At 38.3% G+C, this 14,827-nt stretch overlaps 1 protein-coding gene across 3 annotated transcripts in view; it reads left to right on the top strand.

Annotated features, from left to right (window-relative positions):
• The window catches only part of GPATCH2 (G-patch domain containing 2), a 122,087-nt gene that overhangs the window by 60,956 nt on the left and 46,304 nt on the right, over nucleotides 1-14,827 (top strand). For 2 of the 3 annotated variants that reach the window (XM_063124072.1, XM_063124067.1), the window contains exon 6: nucleotides 12,960-13,027. The exons of the other annotated variant lie outside the window; for it this stretch is intronic. In XM_063124072.1, the coding sequence (XP_062980142.1) occupies nucleotides 12,960-13,027 (68 nt within the window). The remainder of the gene's footprint in view (nucleotides 1-12,959; nucleotides 13,028-14,827) is intronic. 3 annotated transcript variants of the gene reach the window in all.

The raw sequence follows: 14,827 nt of genomic DNA, 5'->3' as shown, positions 1-14,827 counted from the left end.
CTTCAAGCAGTAATTTTCCCAGTATGACATTGTAAAAGACTGTTTGGGGTTGCCCATGATACAGAGTAATAACTTGATCAAAATCCCTTGAGATCAAAAGTATCAGGTTCTGTTTTTCTTCTTGGGGATTCTTCAGCTGAATTCAAAGAATTTCTCATTATTCATTTGAGAGAGAAAAAAATATTGATCTTTCTCCCAGATCCAGGTAACATGAAAAGACCAGTTTAGTGGTCACATGATATTCTGTCTGTGAAACGAAGTCTTGTGCTCTTCATTGTTTGGTGTGAATTCTTAGGCTTCTGACCACTTGTAGTTTTCTAGCACTTAATCTATAGGCAAACCTAAAATACTTTATTGAGTCCCCTGACTGTCCCGTTCACATACCATATTATGCCAGATAACCTTGTTCTAGTGAATGAATTATCCAGATGGAATCCTAGAAAGTTCTTTTCAATAAAATGTACATTTGGCTGCCTTTAGGGTGTTGTGATGTCCAGAATGCTGCTTAGTTTCGTTAGTGTGATGTCACATGCTTGGAGGTTGCTTCCTTTTGCTCAGAAGGCCAACTCGAAAAGGTTATGACCAGACTGCTGAAAATGCTTACATTTGGTGATAGTAGAACTTAAAACTGCTCATCTCATAAATTGCCACACTTGCATGGAGGATCTCTGTCCCAGAAGCCACGCAACAGCTGTAATGTTTTAATCCGCACTAAATCTCAAAACAGTTCTTTTTAGCAATACTGAAAGTTTGGAGATGGAATAAATAAAAGTGACTGACAGTGCCCTCTTACTCAGAAGTAAGAATCGCTGGGTTCAGTGAGGCTTACTACTAAGTCCCATTGAATACAGTGGGGCTTACTTCTGCGTAAACAAGCATAGAATTGTGCTGTAAGGTTACAAACTGCCAAATGAGCAAAGAACATAGCAGTGTTATACTAATCAGCAGATGTGTGATTTAATTTGTTTTATAGTATATATGAACACATATTGTATAAACCACAAACAATCGAGCAATCATGTCTTTCTGTGTTATCTATTGCCATCGTTCCCTCTGCATTGAGGTTCTCACTATAGCTATTACTATAAAACGTTCCCTAAGTACATAAAGGCTCTAATCGTTAAGATTTTTATTACCAGCCACCCATACAGAGCTGCAAATTGCCTTGTTTCAGATTTATTATGTATTACTCCAGAAATTCTATAAAGATCAAAAGAACTGATTACAATGTTGACCTTTGCATTAACTCATCTGAATTTAAATTCAAGTGTTTGATTTGGGAAAATAAGTCCATTTATCATAGGTCTGCTACTGAGGGGATTGTACAGCGCTGATTGGGAGTACTGAGACCAAATTTATTTATTGAGCATGGGCTTGAAAATTGTTTGTAGGACAAGAGGAACAAAAGTTTGACCTGCCATTCTGTTGTGCCAAGGGAACAATGTAGCAGTTGCCCTTTTCAAAACATCTAGTGGTCAATCTGTTTCAATGTTGCACATGGAGACAGAAGATATTAATAGACACACACACACACACACACACAATTTTCAACATGTAAACCATTATTAGGTTTAAAATCAATGGGTCTCTTTCGGTGTGAAATAAATCAGTATGAAGGTTACAGCTCAAAAACATGGAAGAACAGAACAGGGTTTGCAAAGTGTTAGAAACAACAATAGTTTTTTGGACAAATGTTAAGAATTTTCTCCATTATAAGCCTATTGCATAAACATGACATATTTATCATTAGTGTACATTGGCAGGACTTTATTGAATTAATAAAGTGGTACAAATTACTAGTTGTAAAATGCTTGCCCCCACTTTTTAGTTATTTTGAACAAAGTAGGATGTTGGCACAGAACCACTCAAATGTATTATAGGAAACATATATTTTTGAAAACCAGTTCTAAATTGGCTTGCATTTTGATGCATGTAACATTACTATAGTGGAGCTTTATTGCCTGCAAATGTTTACATCCATATTTAAATTAGGTCACTATGCAAGTTTAGGAGAATAAGTACAATGCTTATAACATGGTAACACCATTTGTCCTCAGTATTATCTTGGGTATAAATACAAGTTCTATAAACTGATGAAATACATGGACGCCAGCCTTCAGCTTCCTGTACTCAAATGTGTAGGGCCTGATCTTGATTCTGCCAGAATGTGAACGAGGCATTCTCTTCCAAAAACAGTACGACAGATAGCAGCAAGGGGACACTTAGTGAAGTGTTTTATTTATTTATTTTCTGCTTAGTGCAGTGTTCTTCACTTCAAGGCCTGAAGTGAAGAACACTGCACTGGCAGCTCCTAATCACAAGTGCAGCTCTCCGCCTCTCTTACATTCATTTGTTGTTGTTTTGTTTGTTTATTTGCAGTAGCTTCTCACTCTCAGTAGGGACTCTCCAGCTTTGACTTATTGTTAGCTTTAACTGTGGGCCAGCTGCTGTGATCTGGACTACTTGAGGGGTGGGGTGGCTGGAGAAGCTTGAGGGGTGGGGTGGTAGGAGCCTGCCACTTCTCAGCTGTGGTGGTTGGGAAGAAGAGGAGAAAGCAGAAGCAATTAGCTTATTAGCTGTGGTGGTGAGGAGCCCAAGAGGCAAAGAGCAATGTTATTGTGACACAGTCACTAGAAGCAGAGGGGAGATTGAATGCATGGGTGAGGAAGAGAGAGCCATGTGGACCAACACTGAGAGATTTTGCACCACTGAGTAGAGCAGAGCACTCAGTGATAAGAAAAAGATCCATCTCATCAGACCTTCTTTGGATGATTTGGGGGGTATGGGAAGAAGAGACTCGAAAAGGCCTTGAGTTGAGTCTACTGCACAGTGTTGCTAGTTGACTGGGGGGAGAGGAGAAGCCCCCTCCCCCTCATGACCAGGGAAAGACCCCTAGATGGGCTTGGTGGCTGTTCCTAGGGTCAAAGTGGTTCCTGCTTAAAAAATATTAAAGCTTAGAGGTCTGAGGTTGGGGTAGTAAAAATCTTGAGAGGTTAACTTCATCTGGAAATGTAGATCAGATAGTCAGTGTGATGATTATTTGGTAAAAGTGAGTAATTCTAATGAGTAATGGTTCATTATTCTTATTTTTCAAAATACTTGATACCTATTCTCCAGTCCATATACTCATTCCTTTCTACACTGAGCATAAACCTTTAGTCTTTGCCTTTTAAAGTGGTCCATGACTTTTTGTTATTTTTACCTGTAACTGTATTTTGCTCTGCCAGTTATATTATCCTCCTCTATATAAAGTTTTCTTTCTTTTTTCAATTGAAATTATTCTGGCCGTTCTGTCTTACTGACCCTTACGCGTGGAAGCCTTTCAGAATAACTTTGTAGTGCCAAGTCTCTTCCCTCTTCCTCAAAACCCATCTTTTCTGTGAAGCCCTTGGCTTAACCAGCTGAAATTAAGGCTAAGTACAGCAACATTGTTTGCTTGTACTAATTCTTGTTTCTCTGGTCTGTCTTATTCCTCCCCCTTCTCTGTTGTTTATATCCTTCTTTCTCTCTCTTTCCCTTCCTCTTCTTCTGTTTCCCACATTGTGCAAATTTAGATTTTAAGCTTTCTGAGGCTGGGACTGTTCTTTGAACCCCATTGGTTGCTGCCAGAGGCCAGCAGGACTTACCACTTTCATTACTTTTGTAAAACACTGTATGTTGATAGTCCTGTAGAAAGCAGTGTCTCCAAAATCTGAATGGTGGTTTGCTGTTTTGCATCTCTTCCCCCTCCCAACAGTGTGAAATGGAAAGAGGGTTTGAATAAAACATTTCATTCGTGCACGCATACCCCTTCTCTCTCTCTCTCTCTCTCTCTCTCTCCCTCTCCCCTGGATGTTTGTAGATGTGTCAGGTCAGATGTCTGTCAACAGTGAGGTACTAGCACATGGCATGACAACATGTTTGCTGGGTATTCTGTCATGCTGCTCTGTCCATGAACAATTTAATGAAAAGGAGAAGCAGGTGGAATCCGAATCTGATTTCTGGTGTGAAATAAGCTTGCCTTGTCGCATGGTTTATAGTGATTTGGAACTGTCAAGCCACTTTCAACAGCTGGCAAGATGGACAGGTTTTAGTAGCAAAGCTGATCCACACTCCACCCCAAGGACCTGCATAAGAGATTTAGAATGCAGCAGTGCTTACTTATTTTGGAGATTGAATAATATTCACTCGTATGTGTTGTTGCTGTATCACAAAGTTGAGACACAAAGTACTTCTGACTGGGTAATAGTATAAATGAAAGGGATATAAGATTTCGTTTTATTTTATTAAGGAATCAAAATATGGGTATTTCCCATTTCATATATAAAACTTACTGGTTGCAGTTTTTCTTGCTTTTACTTGTTCTTAAAATCTCAGATATTGCTATAAGATGTGATCGTATTTAACTGCATCAGATTGTGGCCACTCTTAGATTTCAGAGCATATGTGACAGAAAGGTGCTATTTATATTATCAAAGAGAAGTTTTCTGCTACATTGCTTTCTTTATGGTCTTACTCGTTTTTCTTTGACTGCAAATGTTTGATTTATTTTAAGAAAGTGTGTACAACTATACAAACATCATGATGCTCTTCTTCCATAATGAGGCCATGTCTTTTCCAAACTTTGTATATTAGAATTAATTTATGATGTTTTATTTAAAAATAATCACGAGGATGTCCTCTAATTGTTTGAGATGAACATGTCATCATATTGACATGAGAGCTCCGGCTATTGGGCTGTATAGAAATGTAATAAATAAATAAATTGAACAATTATTTGTTCTAGGAGTTTGGTTACCTTTCAATAACTTTGAAAAAAGATAGAAAGATAGATCCTGTGGAAATATATAATTGATTGAGTTTTCCAAACTCTAGTTATTAAGAGCATATACCGGGCAACAAATAATGGACAGTGGACCATTACACTAAAGTTAAGTACATAGAAGCAAGCTCCATTTAAATGACTATTTTTAATTAAGGGTGGGGCAGCCTGTGGAAGGAAGTGGTAGAAAGTTTCCCTCATTGTTTCCAGTGGTGTCGTTCTGCTAGATGACACTGCACTAGCAGAAACCAATTTTCAATCCACGTGCAAGAGAAGAATCCAGCTAAAGTTCCACTTCCACAACTGCTTGCAGATCTTAAGATTACAAAGTGGGCCGCTAGCACTTGCTCAATGAGAAAAGAGAGCAGAGCACCACTAGAGCAGCAATTTCTTTTGCTAACATACTTTGGATTTAAGCCATGGTCTTTTTCTAAAAATTATCCAAATAACTTTGGACTAAATATAATTAATCAAAAAAACTGCTGCAGGACTCTTTCTGTTTACCCTGAAATGGTTTCTCATGTGTCTTATAGTAAAATACTGAATGCTTCAGTTATAAACAAACTTATTTTAATGTAGATTCCCTTGAAACAAGGGGGCTTGCATCCTAGTAAATTTGCTAAGGATCAGGATGTAATATGGCATTATTTCATGTTTTAAAATTCTCTAGTAAATTGATTGCCTGAAATATTTTTTTAAAAAAAAAAGTACTACAGAAAGATTTTTTTTTTTTAAAAAAAAAAGCTATTCTTCAGCTAGAGCTCCCTTTTTGTGTGGTATATATTTCAGGCTAATAATCAAGGCTTACTGTGGGTCAGCATGTCATATCCCAGTGGTGTCTAGTGAGATGGAGGGTTATCTTATATGTCAGCTAGATAACCCTGTGAACAATTTTGAGCAGTCAAGATAATGGGACTGAATTCTGAAGTGAAGTAGAATTCTGAAATAAGGCTAGAAATATCCCAGAGTACCATGCTATGTGTCGGCAAAATAATATTTCTTACAACTGTGGTCACCTTTTGGCATCATTAGTCATTTAGGTCTGACAACATTCTCCTTAATAGGGTGCAATTAAGGGGATGGTAGAATCAAGTGCATAATCCTCTACTGAACAAGAGAGCAAGCCTCCAATCTTGAGGATGCTTACTTGAAAGTAATTTCTGTTGAAACCAACATAACTTTTCTCAAAGTAAATGTTTTTAGATTTGGTATTTGAGGCAATACTGCAATGCAAGTACATCTTCTTGGAAATTCCACATAGGTGTTCTTAAGATTTAAATGTCAAGAGTATAGTTCACTGATATTTTACCATAGTATGTTCTTCCTGAAACAAGTGAGATCGTGGCCTGGTTCAGATAACACACTAAACCATGCTGCTTAACCACAGAATGATTAAGGTCAATGCATTCCATCAACCATTTTGTGGTTAAGCAGCATGGTTTAGCGTGTTGTCTGAACCAGGCCCATATCTATGTGATTGTTCAGTGTATTATTTATTTATTTATTTATTTATTTATTTAGCACCAACAATGTACTTGGTGCTGTACAAAATATACAAATAAAACAGCGATACCCTGCCTAGAGGCTTACAACCTAAAATCACATTAAAACATATGAAGGGGGAAAGGGATTCACAAAACAGAAATAAGAGAATAATCATAGTAATAAGAACAGTAAATCAAGCTAAAATACCAAAAGCTATTGAAAACAAATGAGTTTTCAAACTCGTTTTAAAATCTACAATGAAACTCGTGGTACGTAGTTGCTCTGGAAGAGCATTCCAAGGAAACAGGGCAGCCAGAGAGAATGGGCAAAGCCGGGCAAGAGAGATAGAGAGGGTCAGTGTATGACCCTATAAATAGCCATCTCTTTGTTAAATTGTCTTAACAGAATAATTTGATCCTCTAATAAATATTTTAAAAGGTTTGCGGCACCTTAAAGACTAACACATGTGTGGACTAGAGTTAAGTTTGCAGGTATAACACATTGTTTGCAGGGTGGAGAATTGTAAGCAATGAGATCAGAGGGTAATGAAATGCAGCAAGTACATATGGTGACAATTATGTTAAAACTTAAATGTTGTAAAATAGGTACAGTTACACTTCACAAAGCAGCATTGAGTAGAACACAAATATCCTGGCATTTGTCAGCTTATTAAAACGTGTAATGGGATAAAAACTCATTATCTCAATTCAGGACATGTGATAGAATTGAAGTTCTTGATAAGGTGGAATTCAGCAGTTTCATGCTCGATTCTCCCTTTGAAGTCCCATTGCTGGAGAATGGCCACTTTAAGGCCAGGGACACAGCAATCTTGGAACTTGAAATGTTTCCCCCCGAATTTCTGAATATTGTGCTTTCTGATGCTTTCATGTCATCTGTCACCATGTCCTTCTGCATTCTACATAGGACAAATAGGCCAGTCACTATGCAAAAGAATAAATGAATAAATCAATTGTATCACCTGTGGCCTGAATTGAGATCTTATAGGTGTTAATTAGCTTACAAATGTCAAGATGTTTGATGTTTCAGCTTTGTGAATGGTCACTGGGCTTACTTTACATATCCCCACTGCTTACAATCCCACCACCTGCGCACAGAGGTAATAGGTGTGTGTTTATTTGTGTAGGTGTGTGTGTATATGCCTATTTAGGATTACACTTTATGTATTTGATGAAATGGACTACATTTCATCAAATGTTTTGTGAACCGCCCAGAGAGCTTCGGCTATTGGGCGGTATAAAAATGTAATAAATAAATAAATAAATAAACCCACAATTCAATGACAACCCATGATTCAATGACAACCCATACTCAACAACAACTTGATGGCTTTATAGGCCTCTTCCAACTCTACTATTCTATGAACTCGCCTTCTGGATTATCATTACATGTGAACCAGGGCATTGTGGCTTGTTAAACAACTATTTCCTGTGTTATGCAAACCAGGAAACTCTAGTTTAAACACTAACAAATCAGGATCAAACCAGGATCAGTTCTAATAGTTCATTAGTCTTCATTCTGGGCAGACCTACATCTGATTCCCAATTTATAATTTGGGATTCACTTTAACACACACCCAGCCATCCCCATTCATGCATACACCCCAGACAGATGACACACACACACATACACACTAACACCCACCTATCTGCCACAGAAAACACATGCACACACACAAGCCCCATTCACATTGACAAACACACAGCCACACAACAGAGATGACACATGCACACACACACACACATGCAAAGTCCACATATAGAGAAACACACACAACCACCACCCTTCCAAACACAGAAGACACCCGCATTGACCAGCTGTTCCTGGTCCTCCAGCTCTTCCTCTGACAAGGAGTCTTCCAGTGGGATAAGATTAGATCAGGAGCTGGGATCATAAGGTTGCAAAAAGTTGATTCTTAATTGTAACTATCAGTGCCGGTGTATAAAAAGAAAAAAAGTCAAATAATTTGACACTGCTGCCTTACTAATTCACAGGGCTGCTGTAAGAGCTCATTTGATTTTTTTTTCTTTCCTCAGGAGGAAAAAAAAACATTATTTTTTTAGATTTGCACTTCCTGTTTATACTTCCATATAATTACCTTGTTCATGTCTTAGAATTACAGAAATCAATTATATTCAGAATATTGATAACCTTTCTTGAAGTATATGAAGTTTGTATATTAATAAATTAATGTTATAAAGGTACTTCAGACATTGTGAAGCTACCATCATAATAATAGATGACAAGGTGACTTACGTAGCCCTTGGTCAGCCAGTAGAGGCCACTCAGAGTGTGCTACATAAAGCTGGACACTAATTTGTCCAAAAAAAATCCCTTTAGGATTGTATACACTCATTCTAAACATAGCTCAATTACCTGGTCTGACCCTGCCAACAGTTGTTTGTGTAACTTCCCATTTTCTCTGTATTTCATAGCACACTTTTCTTTTTACTCTGATGAAACCTTAAAATGAGAATAGATGAAAAAGAATGTTTAACCAGAGTCCCCATAACTTTTGTAGAGTTGCGCTTAAAGGAATTTTTAGGTATTTCTTCAGTCTCATCTACATTTGCATTTTGTTTTACAATCTCCCAAATGAGAAGAAAAGTTGGTTGAATGTCGGAAAAGAAACCTACTATATGGAGTTCTGAAGTTATTGATATGTGTTTTTAATTGATAATTACATCAATCCTACAATATTTTTCTGTATTTTTTCCAAGTGTATATTTTATCTTTTAAACTAAGGTTCATAAAATATTCCTTTTTAAAAAAACAAAAACATTCTGCATGCAAATAATTTTCTTCTTTATTCATTAATGTATTTATTGAAACATTTTTATAGCGCCACCTCACCATTTTCGGCATCATGGCGCTTTACAATAACACATAAAAACAGTTATCATTAAAAGCCCTCTATCTACATTAAAATTCAAACCACCACTCCCCCAAATTCTTAGGCTGGGGTGCTGTCTCACACAGAGATCTGCCACTCTTGAAACTGGTTATTTCCAAATAATGTCATCAGCTGAACCAGAAAAAGAACTCCACGAAAATCCACGGCCCTTACATATGCTGGCAGCTCCAAACTTTATGCACTGGCATTTTGCTTTCTCATATCTTGATCAGCAGAAGGGTTGGACAGATACCCTTTCTCGCTTCCCACTGGGAGGGAAACTGTTAGGGGGTAGTAGAAGCAACAGGAAAGACTTCAACTGAATCCTCTATCTGCCTAATGCATTCTCACCTTCGTTACTCACAGGATGCTAGGATGTGGATTATAACAGCAAATTATAACAATAAAAAACTGTGATTGGTATTTAGAAGAAATCTAAACTCTAGTCAATTGTTGACTAGATAAAATATGCTTATATTTATGTGTAGATTATCTACAAATTGTCTTTTGTTTGGTGTTCATATTTTCCTTATCCCTTTCAATGTATCTGCGTGACTTTCCATGGAATTTCCACATTTATTAAATTATGGATTATGTATTTTGAGCAAGCTGGAGTCTTAAAACATTTTTCCATAAGTATGGCTGGAGGTAAACAACCAATTTTAGTCCAGAAAATAGCTTCTGCTTCTGTCAACACATTGTTTATTTTCTCCCTGAGATAAAAAGTTCAGTTTTCTGATATTTGTACCAAGATAAAGTCAGTAAACAAGATTAATATAGTGTGGAAAAGGTTGTCAGCAGCCCTGGCAAAGGAAATAAGTTGCCTGTACACAGAACATACTGTAAACTGAATAAAAGTGTCAGGTCCACCATGAGATAATGTGATCATGAACCTCTAACAAAGCATGACATAGGCACAGTCGGCTTTTCTTATAGCCACAGTGTAGAAAATGGATTACTATATTCCAGGGATACCCACTGGAATAGCATGAAAACCTCATTTTGAGATTAATGCAGGATGCAACCCGAAAGCTCAGCCAAATGTTTACCTTGAGTGTTAAAATAACTGTTGAGTTGTTAGTGTTATAATCAGTAGGTCATATAAGTTACTTTTTTAATTTTTAAAATCTTTAGAATTTCAAACCCAGTTAACGTGTTTAGTGAGAGTGAAATGTTTCAGTGAGAGTGGAATATTTCAGTTTGTAAGTCAATATGATAATAAAATGTTTGTATACTATGTTTATGCTATGAAGAAAATTTGTGTGATAATACAAGCAAGTTTCAGGAGGTAACAGCAATTTTGACGTGCAGTGTAGGGACAAGTTGTTACATTATGTGTTTATGGCTGTGCTCAAAGCCAGGGGCCTATTCACTAAGCCAGCCTTCCCCAACCCAGTGACCTCCAGATTTATTAGACTACAACTCCCATCACCAGCCACTGTAGCAATTGAGGTTTAGTCCAACACATCTGGAAGGTGCTGGGTTGGGGAAGGTTGTGAATCATTTGGCCCTAATAACATGCATGAGGACATTTTACGAGAAGTGTTGTAACATACCTGCATGACTTTGTGCATTGGAATCATCAGAAACTGTTGTTGCACGTACATTCATTTTCCAGTTTTCTGCAGAGAGAGGATGGCAGTCACTACAGAAAACTGTTTTGTGGCACATGCAGCTCATACCTAGGCTGTGTTTTTGTTTTTTAAAATAAATACCTAGTCTGTGTTCACACATAATGCTAAGCTGTGGTTTATGTTAATCATGGTTTGTTCGTTAAAACATGAATTGTCTTGTAGATGAGCAAACAGATCTGCCAGCTTCCTGCTTCTTCCAGAAGGCTTTAGCAGTGTGTAGATGAAGTACGTAGTGGGGGGTGTCACAGTTTGGGGATGAGGAAGGTGCCCTGGGGGGAAAGAGATTTCAGGTGGGATGGCAAAAATGGAGTGATTCCAGGAGGGAGTGGAAAGAAAAGTGGTGGTAGGCAGCAGGACCATGAGGGAGACAAGAAAAGTGGGAATCTGGATGACAGGAAGTGGCAAAGAAAGTGGAAATCAGGGCAAGAGGCCCTAGTAAGGAAAGTGGGAATCCCAAAAGTAATTGTTCACAGGTGAAAATGACAAATGCGCCCGTGGTTTGTGGGGGGGGGGTGTACAAATGTGCCTACAGGTCCCAAAAGTCTGCTTACTCCTGGCTTAGCATAATGTGCAAATTAGGCCATGGTCTGTGGTGGAGAAATTAAGTATGCTTAGATTTCTTAGTAAAGGTTCTTTAATGGGATAAAAGTACACTAGTATCTGCAAATCATCATACATTAATTATGGTCATATGTTGTCCCTCATCTGTCTTGAGTATGTGCATTCTAACACTTTAAGTGTTATGAGTTCTGTAGTATGGTGCTCTTTTTGTGATTATGTTTGGAAGTGCTGCAGTGAGCATGATGGACCACCATAAACACCTTTTTCAAACTTCTTTTATATTAAGGGGTTTTAATATTCGTAGCAATCTTCATTTTACAGTTAGACCCTGTTAGAATCTCTGAAGTCTGTACAGCAGGACCCATGGGCACATGTGGGAATTTGAGAAACTGCTGTGGGCACACAAAATGGCTCCCATAAAGGATGTGGCGTGTCACAAAATGGCTGCTGTGGGGCTCTCGCCAGTCAAAAGTGAACTCAGTTTTGAGATTGGGGAATGAGAGAAATAACAATATTAGAGGCTGGGGGAGGGGGATATAGAAAGGCAAATGAATAGAGGCGAGAAAAAGCAAGTCTAGAAAGGGGGAGAAAGAAGAAGGTTAGGGACAAGGAAGGGAGAAAAATAGCAAGGAAAGGGGTTGGGGGACAGAAATACCAAGGCACCAGAGACTGGGAGTGAAGAGAGAGAGAGAGAGAGCAAAGGGGAAACTTCTGTGTGGGTGGAAGAAGATTGTGTGGGTCCAGAAAGCAACTCTTTCCTTCTCTACCTTTCCTTCTCAACAGCAGGTGATCGGCAGCAGGTGCAGGAATAGGAAGGAGAAGCTGCCGTCCTAATGTTTTCCAATGTTTTTATTAAAAATATTTTTTTGAAGAGGGCAGGGAGTGGCGAGTCTCATGGGAACCTTTGGATATTACTGCGGGTGTCACGGCCCCTGTGGGCGCTGTGTTGGGAAACCTTGTACAGTTTCTTTAGTTACCTGAGATGCAAAATTTGTTTTCTACATGCTTGCTTTTCTTTTGGCCTTGATTGCTATAGAAAATTAGTTGCTGGTTGTGAATTGTCCTGCATCTACTCTGGGGGTCTTGAGCACACTCTGTGGCAGCCGTAAGGGCCTGAACATAGGAAGCATTCTGCTCCCTGCAGTTTTCCAGTTGCATTACTGCCATACTTATGCATCCTGCCTATCTTAGAATTATCTTATAAGATAGAGCTGTGTCTTTAGAAAAAAAAATTAGAAAAAGAAACAGCTCTGGAAAAATGAAGAGAGGATTGATTATGGCCTCATCAGGATATCTGAAGAGGCTGCGTGCAATACAAAATAAACATCTGATTTGTTTGAATTCAGCATCTACATCAAGAATAAGGGCTTTCATTATGGCTTTTCATTATGTGTATGTATATATGTATATATATATAGAGAGAGAGAGGAAACAACTAATAACGTCTTCATAGTATATATCTTATTAATGGTTTCAGTGTTTGAAATAAATATTTTGTATGCAATAATTACTACATGTACTTAAATTCCTCTATGCAACTTATAAAACTTATTTATACTTCTTTTAGATAACTACTCCAGGCTCATGCAGTAACAAGAAAGTCATACATTTGTCCCAGGAGTCTCATCACCATGAGTAAGTAGCCATGTCAGGGTTATCATTATTTCTTCTGCTTACTTTAAATTTGTCCCTATTTTAATTACATCTTGAATCTTACCCTAATTGTCCAGTCTATCAGGACTATTTGGAATTCTAATCATGTACTTAGAACATGCGCAGTCCTTCCCCATACTGGTGTCTGGAAAGACATTTGTGGATTAACTCCAAAATGGCCCTCACTGTGCTATTTCTTTGTGTGCATAGCATCTTTCACATACTCTATCATAAAACTGGACGTGTGACGAAAAGAATTAGAAGCAAGGGATCTTATCTTGTATGTGTCTTCCCATAACTGCTTGCTTATTTCTCTGCTTTTGCACTCAGTATACAAAGTGTTCTTGTGGGGGAAGAGAGATGTGCATGAGTTCTTTTGCAAAATTTTACAAAGAGTCTTGTGGCATCTTGAAGGCTAAGACATTTATTTTGGCTTAAACTTTCATGGACTCGAGTCTACTTCATCAGATGCATCATTAGTGATGTAAAATTTCTGGAAATTTTGAAGCCATGAGGGGGGGAAACTCAGGGTTTTTTTCCATGGGGGTTAAAAAAAGCCAAGCATTTGGGAGAAAATGGCAAAATAAACAATACTTATTTTTTTAGTGCACTTTACAGATATGAAGTCACTTTGTAGCTTTACGACAGCCTTCACCAACCTGGAGCCCTCTAGATGTTTTGGACGTCAGTTCCCTTCTGCCTCAGGCAGCATGGCCAATATTCATAATCCAAAGTGGTTCAGTTTTTCAGGGGGAAAAACTTTGGGAAAAAGGTTGGGTTGCGGGGGGGTCTGAAATTTTCAGTTTTTTTCCAGGCCTTCACTTCTCTATGCATGGTTATCCTAAGTTGGTAGGTGTGGTTACAGGGAAGGTGCTGAGAAGAGATGAGGAAGAATGGTGACAGCATTAGCAAGATCATGAGGTTTTTGTTGTCTTGCCAGGCAGCTGTCTAGCCAATTCCCAACAACCTGGGATAAAATCACCCTGCCAGGTTCAGACGTCACAGCAAGCCAGTCTAAGAATAAACCATTAAACAACCCCACTACAAGCTACGGGTTCTCAGGGTAGCTTGTTTGCAAACAACAACCCACAACAGCAGGTTAAGCACTCTCAACCACCCATAATAACAACCCACCATGGCTTAGCATGAAATGCAAAGTAGTTCATTGAATGCCTGTAGTGGATAGAGAGCTAAACAGTGATACTGATACGGTGGTAATGCCTCTTGTTTTCCCTTCCTCTTCCTAAAGCTATGATTGCCTAAGTTGCCTGCTGATACCTCCACTTACAATGTGTATTGCAGTTAGTACTATTCAAGGCCTCCAGAAGCATCATGACCCCAAGCCTAGAGAGCAATAAGAGCTAGTCTAAATCACCCCATGAACTGAATAAAAGGAAAAACAACATGAATTGCAGTTGCGTCATGTTAGTTGTTTGGACTTTCTCTAAAGGAAAAAAAGGGGGGAAGAATCCATAATACCACACTAGATTGCATTTTAGAGACATTCAAGACTGCGATCTTGTGCACACTTATCTGAGAGTAAACATCATTGAACACAGTGGTCTTTACTCTGAATGATGAACATTCATAGGATTGCACTGTAAATCCTACATGTCTGTATATGTATGTGTGCAACAGAGCATAGGCCTTAAACTCAAACTCTAATTATGAATAAACATGTTCCTGTTAGCCATCAACACGTTTTAAAGTTTCCATTATGCAGTAATCAGAACGCTAACTTTTAGTGGCAGAAACACAGTGAAAATATTATGAAAATGGTGT

The sequence above is a fragment of the Elgaria multicarinata genome, chromosome 4, assembly GCF_023053635.1.
Source record: "Elgaria multicarinata webbii isolate HBS135686 ecotype San Diego chromosome 4, rElgMul1.1.pri, whole genome shotgun sequence".
In the NCBI taxonomy this organism is placed as follows: domain Eukaryota; kingdom Metazoa; phylum Chordata; class Lepidosauria; order Squamata; family Anguidae; genus Elgaria; species Elgaria multicarinata.
Note: the sequence above shows the minus strand (reverse complement) of the source record. Positions and strands in the feature narration are given on the sequence as shown.